The 25,036-nt window shown below is 41.5% G+C and overlaps 1 protein-coding gene across 2 annotated transcripts in view; it reads right to left on the bottom strand.

The window, feature by feature from the left end:
* Positions 1 to 25,036, bottom strand: part of CORO1C (coronin 1C) — a 71,264-nt gene that overhangs the window by 25,932 nt on the left and 20,296 nt on the right. For both annotated transcript variants that reach the window (XM_024566985.3, XM_053928552.1), the window contains exon 2: positions 19,041 to 19,240. In XM_024566985.3, the coding sequence (XP_024422753.1) occupies positions 19,041 to 19,235 (195 nt within the window). In that variant the 5' untranslated portion in view covers positions 19,236 to 19,240. The remainder of the gene's footprint in view (positions 1 to 19,040; positions 19,241 to 25,036) is intronic.

The raw sequence follows: 25,036 nt of genomic DNA, 5'->3' as shown, positions 1-25,036 counted from the left end.
GTTCTGCTGCTCAAGCTGCTGCTGGTGGACTCACAGGTGTCACTTTATGATGACATTATTAATATATCACTGTATAATGTTATTATTGTTGTTATTCAAACTATAGATAGTTACTCTTTTGAATGTGTGGTATTTCATAATTTAAAACATTCTGAGACAGGAAGGCCAGGATGAGATCTGATGTACATTGAAATGGACATTCCAGAGGGAGAGAAGAAAGAGAATGGAAACTGAAGAGATAATGGCTGAGAATTCTCCAGGTTCAATTAAAGGCATAAGTCTTCAGATTCAAGAGGCATGAGTCCCAGGCAGAGTAAAGAAAAATAAATCCACATCTATTGGCATCCTAGTGCAATTTAGAACACTGAAAACAGATAAAGTCTCAAGAGTAGCCACAGAGGAAAGACAGATTCCCTACGGGGAAAGTAATTTGACTATCCGTAGGCAGATTTCTCAAAAGCAATTACAGAAACAAAGAGCTGGAGGGGATACAAAACTCTACACCAGGTAGTTATACTACAACCAACACTTTAAAATAAAATGCATTATTAAAGATTAGTGTTACACTTTAACATTCAAAGAAACAATTCACAGGGAAGCTACAGTCACTCTGAACTTTAAGCTCATCTAACTACATAGCTTCAAAGTTATTAAAGCAAAAAGACAAAATGTGGACTAAGAAATGCCCAAACCCATAGAGAATTTTTATGAGTTTATTTTAGCCAAATTGACGACATGTCAGGAAGCAAGCGCGCAAATGCTCCAGAGAATGCCAGTGTTGCAGTTTTACACACTGGGAATTAAGAAGGGAACATAAGGAACATTACTTGAATGTGGAAGAAAGCCAGGCAGGGAAATTTCTATGACTGGATTACAGCATAGTTAACAAGATCCCATTAATCATATGGTTCATGCTTCTGAGGGGTCTGAAAAATAGGCATTTAAAATGTGTTAACACAGATGCACAGAAACAACGGTCAGGGCTTGCATAAGGAAAAGACATCTTTTTACTAGAGAAGTTACAGACCTGAGGCAGGAAAAGACATCTTTTTACTAGAGAAGTTACAGACCTGAGGCAGGACTGCTCCACCAAGATCTGCAGTTAGGAATTATGATCAGATCACCCTGTGAGATTACCTTTGATTAGATTTATTAGCCCCTTTTTTCTCCTCAAGAACTATAAGAAGAATTTAAAGAACTTAAGAGATTTTAGTAACATGTAAGAGATCAAGCAGACAAAATTAATATAAATATACAAGACAAACAAGTCACTTGATCTAATGAATATACACAACCTTGTAGCCAACATTTAAATTCATATTTGTTTCAAGTAAACATTAAATTTTTTTTTTAATGATTAGGACACCACAAAACAAATTTCAAAAAATACCAAGGAATCAATATCCTGTTGAGCATGTTCTGAGTCCAGTGCAATACAATGAAAGACAGAAAAATAGAAACCAACAATCTCTGATGCATCTAAGAAGTTTTAAATATACTAAATAATTCACACAGAAAATTATGAAAGCCAAAAGACAGTGAAACTGATAATAAACACATGACTGCGATATTGTGCTTTATAAGATATTTGGTCTTTACCCACAGTTTCTGGTTCACAGCTCCCAAAACCCTTAAAATTTCCTAAGTGTTGAGAGTGATAAAGGTGTCTTTTGTTATGCCAGTGAGGTGACTTTTGGGTCCCAACCAAGGATGGGGACTAGTCCTCAGGAAAACCAACCAGGTGATTCAAGGTTTGGAACGTTCAGTCCCACCCCCTGACCTCTGTCTGGGAAGGGGAGAGTGCAGATTGAGTTCAGCTGCTAATGGCCAATGACTCAGTCCACCACAACTATGTAATGAAGCCTCCATAAAACCCAGGAAGACAGCAGGCTGGTCTCTTAAGGAACACTTCCAACGCTTTCATGCAAGGCCCCAAGCTCCTTTGTTGGGGGCCTCACCAAATGTATGAGCTATTAACTCATATCTTTTACTGTCCTTTGTAATAAATCTGTAATCTAGTGAGTAAAGGAGTTTTCCTGAGTTCTGTGAACCATTCTAGTAAATTAACCAAACCCAAGAAGGGGGTCTTTGGAGTATCTAACTTGTGAGTCAGAAGCACAGGTAACAACCTGGGCTGGTGACCAGCATCTTAAGTATGTGTTGGGGGAGGAGGGCAGTCTGGTAAGATTGAGCCTTTAAACTGTGGAATGTGATGTTATCTCTGGGAAGATAGTATCAGAACTGCGCTGAATTCTGAAAACAAACTGCTGGTGCCTGAGACTTGCTTGTTGGTGTGGAGAAGCCTACTTGTACACGTAAAATTGCATCTGAGAACCCTTTTCAATGACCTATCAAAACTTGTAGGATATAGCTAAAAGAGATCTTAGGGGAAATTTTATAGCCTTAAATGCATATATGAGAGATGACTGAAAATTAATGAGTTAAGCATCTAATCCAAGAAGTTAGAAAATAAACAGAATAAACCCAAAGAACATAAAACTAGGAGAAGAAACGAGAACAAAAACAATAAACCGAATCAGTAAAATTACATATGGAAGAAGGCACAAACACCAGGAATAAAAAAAGGGATGTATACAAATATGGCAGAAATTTACAATATATGAATTAATATACTAGGAATAACATTTGATAATAAATTTGAAAACTTCAGATGACATAAGCATCTCCTGGATAAGAATCTAACTTATCAAAACTTTTTCAATAAAAAGAAAACCTGAATAGAACTATAACCAAAAAGAACGAGTTAAGTATATCGCACACTCTCCCATAAATCAAGCACTCACTAAAAACCAAAACCACTAGGACCAGATGGTTCTACAGGTGAACTTTACCAAACATTCAAACAAATGTTCCCAGAAACGAGAAAAAAGAGGAGCACCACTGAACTCATTACATAAGGAATGTACACCTTCATACCAAAAGACAACATAAAGAAGAGAAACTGAGGTCTCTGCAAACTCCCCGCAAGAAAAAAAAAAGTTAACCAAATTCAGCCGTGTGGGTTGGTCTCAAAAAACGTAAGTGAAAAGACAAGATACAGACTGGGAGAAGATGCACGTGCAACATATAGACCTGACAAAGGCAACAGCAACCTCACAGAATGAAAGGCAGAGAAATCGCAGGGGCGGGAAACCTGAAAAGCCAATAGAAATATGAAAAGATAATCTCACTGGAATCAGGGCACCGCAAATTAAAACAATGAGGTAACATTTTATACCTACTGAAACTGGTGACAATTTAGAAGTCTAAATACAAGTGCTGACAAGTAGGCTGGGAAAGAGGAACTCATAACTGATCACAGACGAGACTATGCTACCACCCTATTTGAGGGCAATCTGGAAAGGGCTGGATGTGAAGATCCCCACCCCTCAAAAGTCCCACTTCTAGGCGGTCTGTGAGAGAAAAGCCTCATATTTTGCACAAGAAAGATTTTAATTGACGAACTGTTGGGAATAATGGGAAAAGCTAAACAAAAGAACCCGAAGCAATTTAACTGTCCTTTGGTTTGGGAATAAATACCATACAAAAGTTTAAGGCACACAAAATAATAGTCTGTTTAGATATATACACATGGAACAGAAGTATAAAAACATGATACATACCAACCTTGAAGAAACGAGTACCTCTGGGGAAGGAGAAAGAAGTACAGGGGAATGGTATTTTAGCTACATCTGTTATGCTTTATTGTTTTTTCAAAAGAGATATGAAACAAACATGGCAAAATATTAACATCTATTTAATCTTGTGGGTGACTATATTATTTTATTTTCTGTCTGTTTGATTTATTTCCTTTTTTTTTGAAGATTTTATTTATTTATTTTTAGAGAGGTGGGAAAGGAGGGAAAAAGAGAGAAATATCTATCAGTTGCCCCCCCATAGCCCCAATGGGGAACCTGGCCCGGAACCCAGGCATGTGCCCAGAACAGGAATCGAACCAGTGACCTTCTGGTTTGCAGTCTGGTGCTCAACTCACTGACCCACACCAGCCAGGGTTGTTCCTTTTTTTTTTTTAAATTAGTAAAACAATAAAGTTGAGAAATACCAATGTATTATTACTAACTTTACGTTTTTTAAATAATCTTTACTCTCAAGGAAAAAAGTTTTTATAAATGAATTGTTTTATTTTACCCAAGGAACTCTGCATTCTTAGGCTCTCCCCAGCAACCCACATCTGGCATCTTGATGGCAAAGTTCTGAATTCTGAACTAACTTCCAAGGACACCAAATAATTTTTTTTTCAATCCAGGATAAGAGCTTTTACTCAGACACAAAACAATTTTGAGGGAAATCTGGAAGTGCTAATACTAGTTGTTCTTAATTACAAACTGAGAAGCTTACTAAATGACTTTTTCAGGTTAAAATTAAGCAACCCTGGCTAAAAGTTAATAGCTGTTAACCAGTGTTTGTCAGTCAAGTAAGATATTTAAGAACAGTAAGAAAGCGCTTCTGCCTTCCTCAACTCAGCCCCGACAAGTCTCCAGCAAAAAAGCACTAGAGTTCAATGTTTTCACAGGAATGTGCATATCATTTAAAGGGTAACTACCATGTATTTCCCTCCTTTCTATCAGAAACAAATACTAACAACAACAACTAACACTTTCAGAGTGCTTACATTACATGTTAGAAGCTGTTCGAAAGCCCTTACATCTTCATTCTCACAAGCACCTTTATGATTCAGGGACTTCATTATACCCATTTTCTAAATAAGGAAACTGAAGTACAGAGAAAGTCAAGAAGCAGAGATCTAAAACATCGTTAGATTTCTATAGGGAAAGAAATATCCACTAAGCCACGGGGATGTGAAAAAGGCATAAAAGCAATGCTGAAATTATTGGCAGCTGATCATCAGAAACAAGGAGTTAATAAAAAATTAAATCCTGCAAACAGCTGCTCCCTCTAGTTGTGACATCATCATAAATCCTTACGACAAATGCAACAGGGAAATTAGAATCCTATCGCAGCACAGCAGAAAGGGAATTGACTGAATGTTTAACAGTGATAAAGGAACAAAAAGGAGATGAAAGTGTGAGAAAACTAGCATTTTTAACGTACAACACACTGATATTTCTATACACAGGATGTTCACAACACACAGTCAAGGATCAGCTATCTTGCTTTCAATGGCTTGTATCTCTCCATCTTTTCCTACCCATAACAAAATCAAATTTTTAAAAAAGCAGAACAGAGTTCGCCCAATGAGTATATATTATTAAAAGGGCGGAGCTGGGCAATTAGAAGCTGCTGAGAGCTCAAGTACATGGAAAATGAAGGAAACCATACAATATGGCCTTATATGGTAAAGAGGAGGACACACCGTTTCTGAAAGACATTTTGCACTAGGATCTAAATGAGAATGCGTTTCACATCCAGACCCATGACACAGCCTCATTTGTCATCCAGTTAATAAACCAAGGAATCCATGTCGAATTCGCTAGACTGTGAAGGACTGTCCAGAAAGACATCCACTGAAGTCGCAGTGACAACATAGCTTACTGGAACCTCCCCGCAGCAAATTTAAATGAACACTGAGGCTAGAAGGAAGGTTTACAAGAATTTAATGTCTGCTTTTAATTTTTTTTGACTAACTGGTGATATTTTAAGAACTATCCATCAATTTTCCAAGCTTATATATAGCATAATTTCATTTACTAACAAATCAGTCCACTGTTTCATTAGGGATGGGTCATCTCAGTTGCATCATCGAGAATAGTACTACTTTTCTAGCATGGAAATGAACATTTAGCTGAGAATAAATAGCCATTTAGACTTCCCACTTTAAACAAAGTTTTTTATTTAACTGATTACTTACTAGTCCCAATCACATGCCATAGAGACCTTTTATTGGGCCACTTTAGCTGCAACTCCAAATGGTGGGCATTACCAGCAAAGTCAACTCAAGTGGTAACAATGACCAACATCAAGGTCCCCAAAGGCTCTGGCCCAGAGTCCAGTTCAAAACTTGTGGGGCATTAGTGAAATAGGTCAGGGCACTAGCTTACAGACATTATCTAAAAGATCCAATGGCCCGCCAGGGGCCAAGCAACATGAGCCCCAGGGAAAATTCCGCCTCCCAAGTGTGCGTACAGCTGGCACGAGAGAGAGGTGTGACAGCACAATTTCCATGCGTCTGGCCCCAGCAGAGGCTGACGGCTTTGACGTTTTCCAGCAGCCCTCACAGTGGCAGCAAACCTCCTAGACACCAGCACTACCATTTGCTTTAGGTTTGGGAAAAGTCCTCAAACATTTCAAAGTTAAAACAAAACAAAACAAAAACCTCAGCAGAGATCCTGGAGACTGATGCTTCAGCTAAACCCACAGAGTTAGGCAACACTTTCCCGCAATGGGCATTTTTTAAAAGGGGGGGAGGGGTGTGGGAAATAAGAATTTAAGCATTGGTCAATACATAACTTCATCTAACTGCTCTAAGAAGGAATGTTCGTAATTTTCAATAACTTTGCAAAAAACATTCCTCCTAGGCATACAAAACTCAGTGTAACTCTATGAAACATTTCCAGTTGTAAGGATATTTGCCACCAATCTCAATGGAAAACCACCACAGCTTCCACATCATGTAACAGTGTGTCTTCTCACACCTCATTTCGAAAAAGAATCTGCACTTAAGAAGTGCACTCATCCTACATACCTAGGCCAGTACATGCGATCAACACATTCTAAATACATACTAACAAACACATATGGAAATCTTCCACTCTGGGATGTGGTTTGAAAGGAACTAATGGTGTATTAAAGATGTACCCGCAGGCATGGTAACGTATCCAGACTCTCAAAATTCAACACTGGGATGCTTCCATATGGCCTGTGCATTACATTACATTAAAGATCATTCAGAATGATTATTTCTTAATAGAAGACTGGCCCCTCACATGATCATTGTTTTCAATCCACACTTTAGTTTGTTCAGGTTGAAGGTTACTAAACTGGAGCTAAGGAGAATCAATCTAATAATCACTGGTTCCTTCCAAATGTCACATATTGTTAAAGCTACATAATGCTACCCAGCAGCCTTACTCGTCCTTATAACTTGCATGCTTTCACATAGCTAATAAACTCCCAGGGTGACAAAAAGTGACCCACACTAATGTTATCAGTAAAATCAAATATTACCCTGTCAGATGCTCAAGGAATCCCACAAACCAGGTCTCTCTAGCTGACATTCTGGAGTTCAAGCACACAAGCCAAAGACCTTCCAGGGTGCTGGGGTCTGACTGCTTTCCATACGGTCTCCCTTATCTAGTCCAGCACAGGCAGCTTGCCAGTACTTTTCCAACTTCTAATCTACAGTCATCCTATTTTGCAGCCATTTTATAATCCATTCTTATGCTCTGTGTTTATTATCTAGACTCATTACACCACCCTCTGATGTAAGGGCATAAACAGCCCTACCCCACCCTGACTCAAGGAACAAGGTATAGAGACTTTCCAAACTGTCCTTCCCCACCGTATATCCATCAAAGTTTTCATTTTAGGAAAAAATGCTAATCAGAATCACTTTATATGCCCACATTTCAAAAACTCTATCATACTGTCCCTAAATTTGGAGATCCTTTTCAAAGGCACTGGAATAACGCATTACTGGCCCTGGTGTAACACAATGGGGTTTCTGAACTCCAGGCAAGGATAATGGTTCAAGTCAAACACGTGCTCCGAAGCAAAGGAAAAGTTTCCAGCCCAGGCCTAAGGGCTCCATTCACACAGTGCAGAGTTCAAAGGAGTCAGGAAGGGATGTCTATTGAAGTGGGCTTTCCTTTTTACTCAACTTCCTTTTTCTTGTAACAGTATTATTTATGTGGATACGTGTTCTGTTGAAATCTCCTAAGGCCCTGTTGCCCCACAGGGAGGAGCTCTAGTGAGTGTGGTCCAGGGACAGGGTTTGAGAAGGGGCCCAGACAAGGAGACAGGAACTTCTGCAGCAGACCATAAAGACTGATGCATGCAATACATGACTTGTTGACAGGCTGGTCACCCAAAGTGACAGCTCATGGCCCAAGAATAAAACATTCTGAGTAGGTTTTACTTGAAATGAACCAGAAACACCAACCTAAGAGAAGGAGCTCCCAATTAAAACATACGGATTGGGTTACCCAGCCCTGTAAGATAAGCTAAGCACTAAAGCCACCAGGGTGGGGCAGTGTGGTTCTGCAGAGACCGCACCTGCCGATGCGTAAACCAAGGAGCCTACAGGCCCAGGGAAAATGCGAGGCAAATCATTTAGACATCATTTGACAACTGGCTTCAGTATCGAATAGACCATTTTCAAGAACCTGAGGGAAGTTACTTTAAAACGATGGATATTTTATCATCAGAAAGCCCAAGAGTAGAAGAGTTAACTCCTCCTTAGCCACGCCTAAATTCACAATAGCAACCAGAGAAGCTTTATTTCCTAACTTCCTGACTTAACACAAAACTTACGAAGAAAAAAAACCTCATCATTGCAGACAAGTAATTTCATATGGTACTTCCAGTCTGAGAACAAAAAACTAGGAACCCAAGATGAGGTAGAACCAAGTCAGAATAAAATTCAGCTTCAAAGCAAAAGCTGAAAAACGAAAGAACTATCGACATTAAGTACACATATAGGAAATTAAAACAAAGCATTCGGCATCACATTAGAAAGTAGAGTGACCGTTGCTCAGCCCCTGGCACCGAGCAAACGACACTGGAGATCACCTCTCCTGGGACCCTCTGAGAAGGATGAAAGGCTCCAGGGCTCCCCCCTCCATTCCCAGCTCTGCACTGGTGTGCCCACAGCCTCAGGATAAAAATCCCTCCTCCTTGATGTGGGGATGAAAAACAGAAAAAATTACAACTGTTTTAGGTAAATGCCTTGGGCCCTGTGGCTGAGGCAGTTCCCATCTTGCAGCAGCGGTTGTAACACAAGGCAGCGGTTGTAAACAAGCAGGAGGCCGGGAGTAGAGACCCAATTCAGTAGCCTGTATCATTTACTCTCGACTTAAAGCTCAGCCAGAAGGAAACCCAAGTCACCACTCCTCTGAGAGTGCCAACACGTGCTCCTAGCTCAGCCTTCCCTGCAGTCAACTCAGGTCCCAGCCCTGACTAACACTGATACTCAACGTGTTAAGGAACAGAAAACTTGCTCCCTATGGTTACAAGGTGGCTTCTGGACGAATCGGGACTGCAGATATTTGTTCATTAAACCTGGAGTGTATTTCAGAGTAATCCATGTACAGGAACCTTTTCTTCCCTGCTTTCCCAGACTTGGGCTAATGTTCACACGCTGAGGGCTCCTGCCAGCAGCACTTGCCTGTGTGTACGGACTTGGGCTCCAGAAAACCAGGAAAGAGTTAAACGGTCTTTGCACTTGACTCAGTGGCTTCCCTTCACCACACACTCCCAGATCCCACCATTCTCTGAGCCGCTGTGCAGCCAATCAAAGCAAAGGAAGGAAATTATCCTGGCCAGCTGACAGCCCCAGAGCTCTGATGGCCATATATGGTAAAAAGCACTGTCAGAGCCCTGTCAGGCCTGCGGGCCGCTGCCGTGGACATATCAGTGAACAGCAGCAGTGTGAGAAGCCAGCCAAGGAAACGCACAAAGGATAGGCTGCCTGCTCATCTCCAGGGGAGGAGGGAGGGGGAGGGAAGGGGGAAACCGTCATCTGCCAGGGCACACTCTGAGTCACTGTCACTCACTGTAATCAAAAATAGCCCCAGGGTACATTGTGTGGTTCCTTCTGCCAGGACTTTGTGCTCCATTGTTAACTGAGGTTGAGTAGAGTCCCCCACCTCCCCCCTCCACAGCAAGACTGTGGAAAACAGAGTCACTGGGAGAAAATGAAAAGGCCCTTCTGTGGCACTTCATGTGGTAATGAGGCCATGCAGGGCTCACTCGTGTGGCTGGCAGCTCGTGACATTATTTGGAAGTCATTGTTCTGCACCTGGTGCCCTCCCCCTGCATCCGCCAACCCCCCCCCATTACACCCCCTGCCTCCCTGCCTTTCACAGCCCATACTATTGACAGTTTAAGGTGTTCAGGGCATCAGACAGCTTCTATTTCAGAAAGCAGTGAATGGGCATTCCGGACACATCAGGACACGGACAAGAATAAACTCCCCTGCCCATGACACCAAAGCCACCACGGGCCCAAAGCCCACATCTGTACAAAGGGCTACTGGCACTGCTACCCTTGCCCCAGTGGAGCACCGCTACTTGTGGGAATGGAAATGGCCTGTTAGTGTACAGTAAGGGGGTGCGGCCAGTGCAAATCCAGCAGGTGCTGGTTAAAAGCACCATCGGGGGACTGCCGCTCCTTTTGAACCGGTCCACGAAAGAATGCAACTATCACCAAGGCGCCTGGCTCTTAAAGAAGTCCTCAAGAATGTGAACTGCTGTGATTTCATCATCGTTGCTGTTTCTACACAAGGCATAGTACAGACAACGCACTTTCCAATCCTTAAGACAATTTTCCGAGCTGACAGAATCAAAGCCCTGACTAGCTAGTGTTTTTGTTATTAAGTCTTCTAATCCCAGAGAAAGATGCAAAGGATTAAGTGTCAATTACACTGCAGTTTTTACACAAAAAAATCTTTCACACTCAGTGGGAAAAAATGTTAATAAAAAATATACATGTACAAGTCAAACAAAGACTCAGAGACCTAAGTTCTAATCCCTGAAAGACCCACAGCCCTGGGCAATCACTCCATTTGCGTTTCAATTTCTGCAGCTGAAGAACAGAGGCAGGACTGCAGTCCTACCATATGTAAAAACAACCCTGTCTAGGGAGGGGCCTCCAAGCACATTCTGATGCCATTTGGGGTCTCATTCTTCAGACTACGACATGAAGTCACTACCTTTTCCTAAAGCTCGTACAGAGGAAATGTGCAATGTCGTTCCAGTTATAACTATAATCCAAGAAATGAAGAACAGTGCTTATTCTGGTCCTCCTCCATAAAATGATCATGGAAAACACCAATTTTACACTATTTACAATGAAAGAGAAATGGAAAAAAGAGCCAAGAAATGTGATTTTTCTATCAAAAAGCTACCCTTCAGCTCCTCTTACTCACCCTCCAATCAAACATCCCACTTTTCCAATACTAGAAAAGTCCATCTAAATACCCAGAGACCCAGGCATTCGAAGGTGGAATGTGGCTCCCACCTCATTCTTTGCCCTCCCAGAACAGAGCGACTCTTCTAACTCATTGGTGTAGTGGGTCAGCTGGGCTCCTCTCCTGTTTCATCTCTAGCTCCAACACGCAGGAAAAGCCTGAGTTCCAACCGAATCTCTCTGATGTCTTCCCTGACGTCTGACCCTCAGGTGGAACGCATCTCTCATCACTGTGTCAGAGGCTTTATGCACACACAAAGCTCCCCACTGGAGAGATCAAGGTCAACTATTATCAAAGCTTGTTAAGAACAAGAACCCAGCACAGGGCATGGCACAGAGCAGATGCTCCAATGTCTAAGGGACAAGTACGTGAATGAATGAATGTGATTTTTCAATGTACTGTTTTAGATTTCACTAAAGCTTAAACAACAATTAGCTCTTTATATATGCTCTGGTGATATTATTGATAATACTTTAAAAAATAATCTTTATATTAAAATACTGTAGTAAGTTCATTGTAAAGCATTTTGAAAAAAGTACAAGTATTATAAAGAAGAAAACAGAAATCCCCTTCAGACGCACCACCAATCTTAACATCCCAGACTTCTCCCAAAACCAATAACGTAATTTGAAGTTATATATGAGATAGTGACTATGACCTTGTAACACACCTTTGAGGTCACATGACAGTATCATGGAACATAAGGATATTGCCATATAACAAATTTCTCTCGTTACTGTATAGAATCCATCAATTAGTTATTTAAGATGTTTTAAGAATGTTGTGTATTTATATATTTACATAATTTTTTTAAAGAAGTGGCAAGAGTGCTTAAACCTACCAGATGGCCTTTTAGGTCATTGTGAAGTACTCATTTATTTCTCCATTATGTGACCTAACATTACGAATCAAGCACTATATTCTGAGATTACAGGAATAAGTTATCATCTGCCACTTAACTCTAAAACTTAGCTACCTAAAACAACAAATGCTTATTGTCTCACAGTTTCTGAGGGGCAGGAAGGAGTATAAAAGCAGCAGTTATCTGGGGGGTTCTGGCTCTGTGCTCTCCTGAGCCAAGGTGTTGGCCAGTGCTACCGGATTCATCTGCAAGACAGCTCACTCGCTCACTCACGTTTGCTAGGTTGGTGTTGGCACCTGGTGATAAGTCCTGTGGACCTCTCCACAGAGCTGCTTGGAACATGGAGGCTCCAAAAGAGACCAAGTGGAAGACAATATGCTTTTATGATCTAGCTTCACAGTCGAACTCCACCCACTGCAGCATATCCTAACAGTTATGCAGTCAGCCCCATTTAATATGGGAGGGGCCGCACAACGTGGGCATGAACATAAGGAGGTAGGAATCACTGGGGGCTACCTTGGAGGCTGCTGCCACAACAGAGTAGAGTAAGGCCAGATTTTGGAGAACCTGTTATCAAGAGCTACCAATCAAACACCCATCCGGTTTGTATCCTCCATGCAAGTAAATGTCAGGAGATCAAGAGCCTGTCATTCTAACTGCCTTCCCCTTATCTGTTAAGTAACAAGGAAAATAATTATAATGCATTGTCATAATGCAGCCCGTCGTACTAGCAGCATGGACAAGCAGCTAAGAGAACCCCAAGAATGGTTTCCACTGCCTCAGTGAATTAGAGGTAACACATGAGTTAGACACTGAACAGTTAGGGGGGACCCTCAGAATACTGACTGCAGTGAATCAGTATTTCTTCCTCAGTATAAGTATGGCAGAAAATCGCACTAAAGCAGCCCTGTCGACGCAAGCTTTGTGAGAGAATTAAGTCCTAATGCCCTAAGGGAGGTGCTATAAGTAATTAACTAATTTCCTTCCTATGCATCTAGAAGGCACAGCTATATCCTATCCTTGAGAGAACTAAGAAAATATTCACTGAAGTGATTTCCTTAGGGCTAAAATTTTTCACAAAACCCTAGCTAAAACTGCAAAATGAACTAAAAAGATCATTCACAGACATAAATACAGCAAGATCTCAATATTCCCACACACGGTTCCTAAAATAAATGGCAGAAACATACCTGTATATAAGGCATAATACTTACACAGCTACACCTGAGGGCTAGAAGGAGAGAAGAGAGAGTGACCCAAAAGGTCAACAGAGCCCTGGCCACACCCATCCCATTAGGGCGGGGAGCAGAGCTACTCTCCAAGGCAATTAGAGGGAGGACGAAATTAGCCATCACTCCAGTACTCCCAGGTAAGAACAGTCAAGGGAGGAAGGGAGAAAGAAACTAGGGGAGGTAGGAGCCCTCCAGTTTGCATTCTCCATGCAAGTGACTGTTAAGAGATCAAAGGCATATAATTCTAACCCGCTCCTCTCACCCTTGTTTGTTGAAGTTTAGGATGTGCAGGTTCAGTGTGATCTGAAGTTTTGGCGCCTGTGTGCACGTGCACCTAACCACAAACACTGGCGAGTCTGAATGTCCCACATGATTCATTCACAACAGGGATGGGAATGCCTCAGTCCCACATCACGAGTGTGGCCACTCAACACAGGAGAGTTTGTTCATGCCCACGTGGTCGGTACACAGGGGGCTGGGACAAGGCAGTTCATGCAGTTGTAGGGAAAAAAAAACCCTATAGCCAAAACCACAAAGCCAACTTCTGTTCGGCAAGACTGCCATTATTCAGCCTCTGAAAGAACAAAGAATAAGAAAATGCCACACCTTGAAAAGTCAGGGCAGAATGGCATGCCATAGCTTGAAGGACGCATTACAAAAGAGATCCTGAATCACGTGTGCTAGCCTAAACAGCCCCACCTCGAGGTTGAGTGCTTTCCCTATTCCTCTGGCAGCGACAATTAAAATCCTGCTCTCTCTAGTAGAACCTCCCTAACAAAAACCTCATAAACTATATGGTTAAAATAAGCATACATTCATTCCTAAGCTTACCTCTTGCTATGTATGTGTTTTAATGTATTTGTCCCTACCCCTCTCTCCATTTTTTAAGCCCTGAGAGGCCTGGACCATGATTCTCCCAGAATCTCACCACAAACCTCATGAGGTTGTAATAATGAGTCCTACTTACTGCTAACACTGACTAGCTTTGAAGAGAAATTCATGGAAGACCATGGCTTTAAATGGGAGCCTTTCTGAAAGTGTCACAATACATCTTCAGATCAATAATGTATATTCAATATTAATATGTACAGAGAGCCATAGCATCAACAAGCCCAACCTGCCTGTCTATAATAATTAAAAAAAGGTGGGGGAACTTACCAGAAGTCCCTGAGATGGTTATTAGAAACCATACCCCTATAAGACTGTCAGCTGATTTCTCAAAAGAGACCTTACAGGCAACAAGGGGCTGGCAAGAAGTATTCTAAGTCATGAAAGGCAAGGGCCTACATATAAGACTGCTATCCAGCAAAGCTTTTGTTTAGAATGGAAGGGAAGATAAAGTGCTTCTCAGATAAGGTCAAGTTAAAGGCGTTCATCATCACCAAGCCCTTATTATATGAAATGTTAAAGGGATTTATCTAAGAAAAAGAAGATAAAAACTATGAATAGTAAAAATGACAGCAAACTCACAGTTATTAACAACCACACCTAAAACAAAAACAAAAGCAAACTAAGCAAACAACTAGAACAGAACAGAACCACAGAAATGGAGATCACATGGAGGGTTATCAACAGGGGGAGTTGGAGGGGGAGAGAGGGGGGAAAGGTACAGAGAATAAGTAGCATAAATGGTAGGTAGAAAATAGACAGGGGAAGGGTAAGAATAGTAGAGGAAATGTAGAAGCCAAAGAACTTGTAAGTATGACCCATGGACATGAACTATAGGGGGGAATGTGGGAGGGAGGGGGTGGGCAGGATGGAGTGAAGGGGGGGGAAATGGGACAACTGTAATAGCATAATCAATAAAATATATTTAAAAAAAGAAACATAGGAACGATAAAGAGAGATATGGAGATATGGGAAGAGACAGTTCTAACTAAATAATATTAGTATCTGGATCTAGTCATGTTTAAAGCTAGATGCATTCCCAAACTTCTTAGCTACTAAAGCCAATAAATTCTACTTTAAGCTAAAAAATAAAAATAAAAAATAAAATAAAAACCATACCCCTAATTGGAAAAAAAAAAAAAAACAAACATTTCTAAAAGTTCATGTTTAGAGTAACCCCAGACTGTTATCAACAGATACTGGAGCCCAATATACACCCTAGAGCATCATTTCTTGTGGTCTTGATTTCAAGCGTCATTTCTTATTATATGTGGGAATTTGGTTTTTCTTCACTTTTAAACAAAAGCAGCACCTCATTTCAAAACTATTTCAAAGTTGCTAAAATACTGAAGTTGTAGGAATCTCTTTTCCAGGGCCGAGCCCTACATTAGGATTAATGGGTTCCCCATGTCCTTGGGGTCCCCACTGTATGCACCCTTCAAAGCTGGTAAGAGAAGACCGACAATCTTCTGACCACGGTGAAGACTAGACGCGAGTGCTCCTGGAAGGTAGAGGTGCTGGCAACCAGGAGACACTCGGTTTATAGATGATCCAACCAACTGACACGTGTAAACAGTCAAAGACAATGAAAGACTTTGTATTGTATAAACATCTGTAAAAATGTAAAACTTATGGCACTTACTCAAAGGCAGATAGGTATCAAGGCGGCAGTCAGCAGATGGAAATGTAGGTTTCCTGACAATGTGGAACACAGTTCTATTTTCTAGCAGCTGCTGATGCCCAATTTAGATAATAACTAGTCCAGAGACAGTTCTTAGGAAGGAAAGGAAGGGGAGCGTCACTGACACTTCGGGGCTCACGGGGTAGGCCCTGCCATCACAGCAGATCCTTCTGAGAGCTCTAGGCACAGAACTGTCTACAGGGCCACAAGACCGCTCTTCTTTGTTGGGCTCTGCATTGGCTTTGGTGGAAAAGCAGCCACAAATAAAAAGGTATCTACTTTCCAAAGTTATGTGTTGGCACCAAGGAAGAGGGAGAAATCGAACCACAGTGTGGCCTTTGTTAATTTTGGGTACCAAAGCAGATTAGATATCAATTGTATTAGAAATCAATTTAACTGAGAACCACAGGAAGAGTCACTTCTGAGATTATCTAGAATTTCCAAGGCAGAAAATCACTTTTACATACAGCCCCTCATGTTACAGATGGAGAAATGGAAAGCAGGAGGACAGACTGACATATCCAGGTCCCACTATAAGTTAGTGACTGAGCCAGGACTGAACCCCAAGCCCCGGCTCCCCAATTCCTAGACCTTTGATCTTTCCTCTATACCACACTGACCCTAAGGGCTAAATACACTAATTCACAAAAATCCCACACAGCATATGTAAATCCATCGACTGTAAGTCAATAATCCCAAGAACTGACCTTATTTCCAACGGCTGTCACCAGGCTTAGTTTATACCAATGTTAACTCCTTCAAAATAAATTAACATGTAAGGAGCAAAGCCACACAGACAGCATTACAGCCTGGGAAAGAAAGACCCTTGAGGCTCCTCCAAAAATCAACACTTCATCCAAATACGACTATTTTTAAAATAATTTATTCTATCCTAACCCCCATGCAGCTGGTTAAAGAACAAAATACTAAATTCTACTTATTAAGTGTAGTCTACTTAATGCAAGTGAAAACCAAACTGTAAGATCCAGTTAGCTTAGGAACTGCATACAGGCCTCCCTTAAATGGCATAAACGAAAATCACAGTTTCCCATGGTTTATAGAAGCAAAGATGGAGCCTTATGGGGACGTGGAGCTTGAAGAGAACTATCTAAACTCAGAGGAAGATTTAAAAGTTTATTTTGGGCCCTGGCTGGTGTGGCTCAGTGGACTGAGTGCTGGCCTGTGAACCACAGGATCACTGGTTCAATTCCCAGTCAGGGCATATGCCTGGGTTGCAGGCCAGGTCCCCGGGAGGGGGTGTGTGAGAGGCAACCACATATTGATGTTTCTCTCCCTTTCTCCCTCCTTTCCCCTCTCTCTAAAAATAAATGAAAGCTTTTCTTAAAAAGTTTATCTTGGGCTTCTTAATTGGCTTCATTTCTTTGAAGACCCCCGCCCCTCCACCCCACCAAAAAAAAAAATCTTAACTCTCTCTCTCAGTCTATAAAAGATGAAATAAAAACTCTTAACTCCTCCCTGGCCAGGTGGCTCAGTTGGTTCGAGCATTGTTCTGTACAGCAAAAGGTTGCAGGCTCAGTCTCTGGTCAGGGCACATACTTAGGTTGTGGTTCAATCCCTGGGTGAGGAAAGTACGAGAGGCAACCAACTGATGTTTCTCACTCTGTCTCTGTCTCTGTCTCTGTCTCGGTCTCTTAAAATCAATAAACACATCCTCAGGTGAGGATTTAAAAAAAACAAAAAGACAAGAAAAAAATACCTCTTGACTGCAAAACAGATCATGGCGTTCCAGTGCCTTATCTCGGCTGACGAAGCCGAAATGTCTGCTGAGCTGGCCACCAAACCCACCACTAAAAAGTCGGGTTTCCAAATGCTCCTTGCTCTTTGTGAACAAATAAACTGAAAAGTTGTGGAGACCAAATATAACTGGCACTAAATTCAAACTCCCACTCCAAGATCAGGTTTAAGTCCACTTATAATAATGTCATGGATTATTTGCCACTAAACAACCATGTTCTCCACAGAAATCAAAGTATCCAAGTAGAAAATTAAATTTCAATTTAATGAAAATATCATCAACAACTCTGCCAATAAGGAGATACACTGAAAACACGTATCAAATTTGTTCCCCAAAGTCAGCCATCCCCTATTTCTGTAGTGAAATGGTCCTACTGTGAAAATATCACATCAATCCAGTCACTAAAGTAAAAATCAGATGTTAAAACAAATTAGTCATGAGCATCTGAGAGAAAGAAAAGTTTAAGAAAATTGGAACTTTTCCCAGTGAGAGTTTTTCCTAAGGAAAAAACACCAAAGTGGGAAACAATACTTTGACAGAAAACTGGTTTATTGTAGCCGCTCTCAGAATCCCACAGTCCGTGATGACGAGAGGTATTCCTAATGCGCATGGCTCAGACGCAGGAAGACCCACTGCTCCCAGCAGAGTGGAAACAGCTGGGATGTGACCCAACACCTGCATCCTCACCAGCACTGGGCCCTTATAGTAGAGCTCGGGACTCACCAAACTTTTTCCTCCTAAAAGCTAACTAGAAAATTACTCTTTCCAGTTCTTTCTCATCACAGCAATCCCCATTCCCCCACCCCCACAATTATTGGTGACTTTGGGATTTCCTGCTAAAACAAGTACAGATTTTTATCTATAATATTCAAGAATAGTCAGAAAATCACATATCTCCTTATCTTCTCCCTCTCCTATCCTCTCTATTAGCAATGGCTCTCTGGATGGAGAAGGGAGGATTGGGAAGCCCACTGAAGAAGGTCACACGAAACACTTTCAGTATTGATGCTTTATTTCTACCACTTATTAACACTGTTTAGGTCCTACGCTGAAACTTACTGTTTTCCAGACTTCAAATCGGCATTACTGAGGACATTTCCTTGTGCTCTCATCCCACTTACCATTCAAGAAACCAAAAGTCTTAGTCCTTATGACTTCACACACAAAAAGATGATTTTAGAAATTTCTGCACATGTAAAAACAAGTGTTTTTAAACTGCACTTTTTGGAAAAAGATGTTTGTGAGAAGTGGATGCCTACTAACCAAATCATAAAATTCCTTTTTTGCTCACAGCATCATTATAATAATCTTTTTTTATCCATAGAGGGCACGCCCAGAACAGAGCTCACCATTCTGTTTAATGTTCTCTATTAGAGAAAAACTGATGTGGCTGTAAACCGTCTGGAATGAAATCTCAGTTACATCAGAGTCTAATGGTCTGGGCAATGACACGATTCTTAGTGAACTGTCAATCTCTTCTGGTGTTTAACAGAATGGAAAGCCAGGTTACTTACCTTGTGCAAAGGGAGTACAAGGAACGCACCTCCCCCACTCGCTTCTATGATTATGGCAACAAATCTGGGATTGACAGCGCAAAAGGAACTATCCCAGGTCACTCGAGAAACCCGGATGTCATCGTAACACTGGTCGTTTTTCACCGCCTGTCCGAATACGTGCCGAAACTTGCTCTGCCGCACCACTCGCCTCATCGTGTCTGCGGAAGAACAACACTGGGTTAAAATCATGCACCGAACTGAAAGTTTTACAAGTGAAAGGCTCAAGTAGAAAAAACCAGAACGGTATGGCATTTTTTGTCTGCTCTCCTAAAAAGTAGCCAAATGGCAAATCCAAAATTCCTTTAACAGCACATACCCGGAAAAAACTGAAAAATGCGTCAGGGAAAGGATTACAAAGAAATGAAAATTTCCTAATTCAAGGTCCAGAAACTGCTCACCAGTTTTAATTTCAGGAAAAAGATCAAGGCAAAGAATGAAGGAAAATTAGCCTTTCACAATTGGGTGGGAACTGAAAGATAATTAACTCCAGCCCTCCCCTTTTACAAATAAGAAAACTCCAAAGTTAAGTTATATGGTAGATTTGAAGCTCAAGAAACCCCCTCAAAAAAGTTACAATATTATGACTTTTTCCTCCATCTGCCAAGGTAATTTTTCAGGTTTTTGTTTGTTTGTTTATTTTTGTTTTTTTGGTAGGCCACTGAGAAGCTGGTTTTATTGGAAGAGGATCAATTCGGCATTCCTGGCATATGGCAGATGCCAGACTGAGGTTCGTAGAAGAACAGTAACCTGCCCAAGGTCACTCGGCTGGTCAGTGCTGGATTCCAGAGACTGAGGTTTCCTGGTGTAACTTTTCAGTTTTAAGCATTTTCCCCAGACATCAGCACTCTGCTGTCTGAGAACTGCGCCCACTCACAAGTGTTTTCACAAGACCAGCTACATGTAGTGGAGAATTCAAGAAATACAAGGCAACCACCCTTGTCTTCAAGAGCTTCCAACACAGGCATAATAATCAGAGCAACTCAGAGCCAAACTCCTGGTGCTGAATGCGACCAGCAGTTTGATAGGTCAAAAGCCAGGTCTCGGGCAAGAGTGGCAAGGGTTTAAGTGGAGAGTAAGGTGATAAACATGATGTGCAGGACGAGAAGAGGTCAAACAGTGGCATACGAGACATATTAGACAGGAGGAAGCGAAAAGCACGGCACAAGGCTAAGTAAGTGCTGTGACAATAAACCTGGCCTGGAGAGGCCCGCAACGACTGTGGCAGTAGCAGTTGGGCAGAGGATGCTCCTCAGGGAGGGGAAATGAAACCAGGACGGGTTTTCCCATTGGAGCTGAACATTTCACCTGGGGGCGGGGTGGCATTCCTGGGCTTACTCACGGGTCCTTTCAGACTCCAAGTTCCACTAGGGTGTCCGACAGACATGTGCACTGAAAGCTCATGTTTTAGGATCAACAGGCCCCAGCTGGTGAGGTTTCCTAGCCGGCAACCAACGTCATTTTCCTACCTGCTAATGTAGGACATTCTGTTCATACTGGCTAGAATAGGAGGGGCCTGGAAAAAACTTAAGTGGAAATGGAGCATGTTCGAACCTTGACAACTCAGCTGAACACCAGTCACCCTGACCCCCATGCACAGAGGAGGGCTGGCACCTGTCCACTCATGCCAAATGGGGCACCGGGCAGGGTGCTGCTGACTCCTTCCCTCCAGTCCCCTTTCTCATGGCTCCGGGTCCAGTGCTAAATGCAGAGGGAGTGGGTTTATTTTTGCCAGAGCCTCTTCCTACCCTTCCAAGGAATGTGCAAAAGTCGCCCCTCTCCAAGCCTGGGGGCATGTCACTGGGTGAGGCAATGGACCCTGGGCAGGCAGTTGAGCACCCACGTTCCTCAGCCTGGCTGTTGCCTGACCTTTCCAGCTGACTACCAGAACCATACATTTAAACTACTGGGCAGAGGAGATGGCAAATAACTTGCTTCCACTTGGCCAGGGTCCTTCATTTGTGAAACTGTGAATAATTCTCAAGCGCGAAGAGGTAAGAGAGCTTCCATGAGGTGGTGAAAACCACAAGAAAAGCACATCCATACAAGAGCCAATGTACAGCCAGTTTCAGGATCCATTTGCCGACACAACCATCTGTACCGGTTAGCGAAAGCTCAGATCCCCACCCGCACCTTCCAGCAAGTGTTTCAAAAGTAAGTTAACACAGAACAAAGAATTGCACCATATGTCAGAGTTAATATCCTTCATATATAAAATTTTTACAAATTCAAAACATGAAATTCCTAATAGAAAATTATACAAAGGACAAGAAAGGTAATTTACAAAAGAAATACAAATGGCATTTGTCTCCTCTCCTTCCTGAAAACCTAACAAAAGAACAGTCAAGGAATAAAAGCAGATATAAACACCGGAAGACAAGGGAAAGGACACTGGAAAGGGGCCTAATGTGACAACACAATCTGGGAAGATGGAAAGCTATCAAGTCTGCGTAACTGACTTGAGTGTGAATGTTCTCAACTCAGCTGAGTGCCTCAGGAGGAGAGGCTCATAAAGGGTGCCAAGGCCCACTGGAAACCCCAGAGCACTCAGGGAAACTGTGTGTCTCTGAAGACAGGGGCGGGGGAGAGGGGCTGCAGAGAAAACTGGCTGAAGCCTAAGTCAGAAGCAGCTGAACAACCCGACTACCTCCTCTACTAATGCATAGTCAGAGGACTGCCCTGTACCTGCTCCAGCAGAAGCCAGACTGCATGCCCTGGGCAGGACAACACACAGCACAGGTGGGCACAGGTATGAACAGGTGTCACACAACACTGTGGTTCTGTACACTGGAGCTTCCCGCCCCTTGTTTCTGGGGCTTCCAGAACCCTGGCCGCCAGGCCTAGATACCAACCATCCTACCTGGTAGATCAGAACTCACCTCTCACTGTGAGGTCCACCATTAGATAAGCTAGATACCATCTATTCTCACCAACGACTGAAACATTAATAAATATAAATACGTGAAGTGCTTCAAATGTGTTCGTCAGAAGATATTACACAAATCTGCTGGCTGACTTACATACTAAAATACTTTTAAAAGTCATTTCTATGTTACACACACTGACAACTTACTTTCATTCTACCTTCATGGAGTCAGAATGATACACAGGCTCTTTTGCTACAGCCATGGATTAGAGAGTTAGCTACAGAGCAGATACAGTGAGAAAAGTCAGTGCTTCCCGAGTGCTGTGCTGACTGAGCCAGGCATGTCCAAGTGAAGCTTGAAAGGCAGTGTGAGCCCATTCACATCAAGGTTGAACCTGATCTGGGTTAGCTATCCACACAGCCCAGCTGCTTCGGCTGCACGCAACAGAGAAAAGCAATTAAGAGGGCAGGCTCCAAAGTCTGACAGCCTTGTGAGTGAGAAGCACAGCTGTACCAGTTACTTCCTGGCTACGGCTCAGGAGGGCAAGTCAATGAATCTCTCTAAGTGTCAGATTCTCTATCTGAAAATGGGTACCGTACGTGCACTTGGTGATGGGAGTGTAGCAGGAGATTAAAATGTTGAAGCACCTCGTATGGTTAGAGATACGTATCTAACTATATAATAAATGTCAGCTAGAAGGTAATGCAGATTCAAATCCTAGCTTTGTCATTTATTAGTAAATTACTTAACCTTTCTGAGCCTCAGTTTCCTGATCAATAAAATGAAGGGAATGATACCTATAATAAGAACTAAAAACATCTGGCAAAACCGAGGTCCAGATGGCTTCACCACTGAAGTCTATCAAACATTTAAAGAATACCAATTCTTCACAAATTCTTCCAAAGAACAGAAGAGGAAACACTTCAAAACAAATTTTATGAGACCAGTATTAATCTGATACCAAAATCAGATAAAGACATGACCAAAAAATAACCTGGACAAATATCTCTCATGAACATAGATGAAGAAATCCTCAACAAAATACCAGCAGAACAAATCTAGCAACGTGTAAAATGCATTATTGTACAACATGACCAAGTGGGACTTATCCCAAGAATGCAAGGTTGGTTCAAAATCTGAAAATCAATGTAACATGTATCAATAGAATTCAAAAACACAGCTCACATGAACAGCTCACCAGAAGAGTCTGATAAAATCCAACATTCTTGCATGATAAAATCACTCAACAAACTAGAAGGAAACTTCCTCAAACTGATTTTTTAAAAATATCAACTGGCCTTGGCAAGTGTGGCTCACTAGATTAAGTGCCAGCCTGTGAATCAAAGGGTCGCTGGTTTGATTCCCAGTCAGGACACATGCCTGGGTGGTGGGCCAGGTCTCCAGTAGGTGGCACTCGAGAAGCGACAACACATTGATGTTTCCCTTTCTCTCTCTCCCTTCCCCTCTGTCTAAAAATAAATAAATGAAATATTTTTTAAAAATCAAGTGTACTTCTGTACATTCATGACAAATAATCTAAAAAATGAAATTAAGAAAACAATTCCATTCAGAATATTATCAAAAAGAATAAAATACTAAGTTAATAAACCTACCCAAGAAGGTAAAAGACTTGTATACAGGCACATCTCATTTTATTATGCTTGGCTTTACAACACTACACAGATGTTGAGTTATTTAAAAACTAAAGGGAAGACCCTCCACTAGCAAAAAGATTACAACTCACTTTATTGCATTACTTGCTTTGTTGTAGGGGTCTAGAACTGAACCCGCAATATCTCTGAGGTATGCCTGTACTAAAAAACTACAAAACATCGCTGAAAGAAATCACAGAAGACACAATTAAATGTAAAGACATCTTGTGTCCATGGATCAGAAGACTTAACATTAAAATGGCAATACTCAAATTGAGCTACAGATGCACTTCAATCCCTATCAGAATCCCAATTGACTTTGTGAAAACTGATTCTATCGGGTTGGCCAAAAAGTCCATTTAGTTTTTTCCATAAAAGACATGTTTTTCATTTTCACCAATAACTTTATTCATTTGGATATTTTGAGTATATTGGCTATCTCCTGCTATTGGCTTCTAGTGGGTAGAGGCCAGGGGTTCTGATAAACATCTTCCAATGCATAAGACAGCCCACAGCAAACAGTTATTTGGCCAAATGTCAATAGTACCAAAAAACTTCCCAAACAATTTTTGGCATGTTTGATCAGTCACAGCACCTTCTCCATATACTGCACAAATCTTTTTTTGCATTTCGATTGCATTTTTACTTTTCTTGAAATAATAAAGCATAATATGCTGAAAATGTTGCATATTTTCTTCCATCTTCAATATTAAAATGGCTGTACAAAAGTTCACCAATTTTGATAAGTTTTTTAAATGCACACTGATATGACAGCTGTCACAATACAATCTAACAAAACTGTTTCAAATGAAGAAGACAACTAAAGTTGTTAAAAGTACTTAGTTGTTAAAGACAACTAAATACTACTAGACCCATCATAAGGAAAAAACTAAATGAACTTTTTGGCCAATCCAATAAAATTCATGAATTGCTAGGGACCCAAAAGTAGCCAAAACAACCTTGAAAGAGAAGAACAAATTAGGATCGGAATATTATTTGGCAATTAGGAAGATTCAAACTTCCTGATTATAAACGTACTACAAAGCAATGCGGAACAAGACAGTGGGATATTAGAGTGAGAACTGACACACAGACCAATGGAGGGAGTTCACAGTCCAGAAATAAATCCACACAATTCAGTCTTAAGTGATTTTCAACAAGGCACCAAAACCAGTCAATGGGGAAAGAATAATCTTTCCAACAAATAGTGCTGGGATCACTGGACAGCCACGTGCAGAAGAGGGTGGATCCTGACCTCACACCACAGAAAATGATTAACTCAAAATGCACCAAAGACACAGCTATTAAGAGCTGTAAAAACCATAATACTCTTAGAAGAGGACTTAGGAGTAAATCTTTACGACCTTGGATCTGGCAAAGGATTTTTAGATTAAATACCAAAAGTACAAGCAACAAAATAAATAGTAAATAAACTGGA

This window comes from Desmodus rotundus, chromosome 7 (genome assembly GCF_022682495.2).
Source record: "Desmodus rotundus isolate HL8 chromosome 7, HLdesRot8A.1, whole genome shotgun sequence".
Taxonomy (NCBI): domain Eukaryota; kingdom Metazoa; phylum Chordata; class Mammalia; order Chiroptera; family Phyllostomidae; genus Desmodus; species Desmodus rotundus.
The sequence above is the reverse complement of the archived record's forward strand: the minus strand, read 5'-3'. Positions and strand labels throughout refer to the sequence as shown.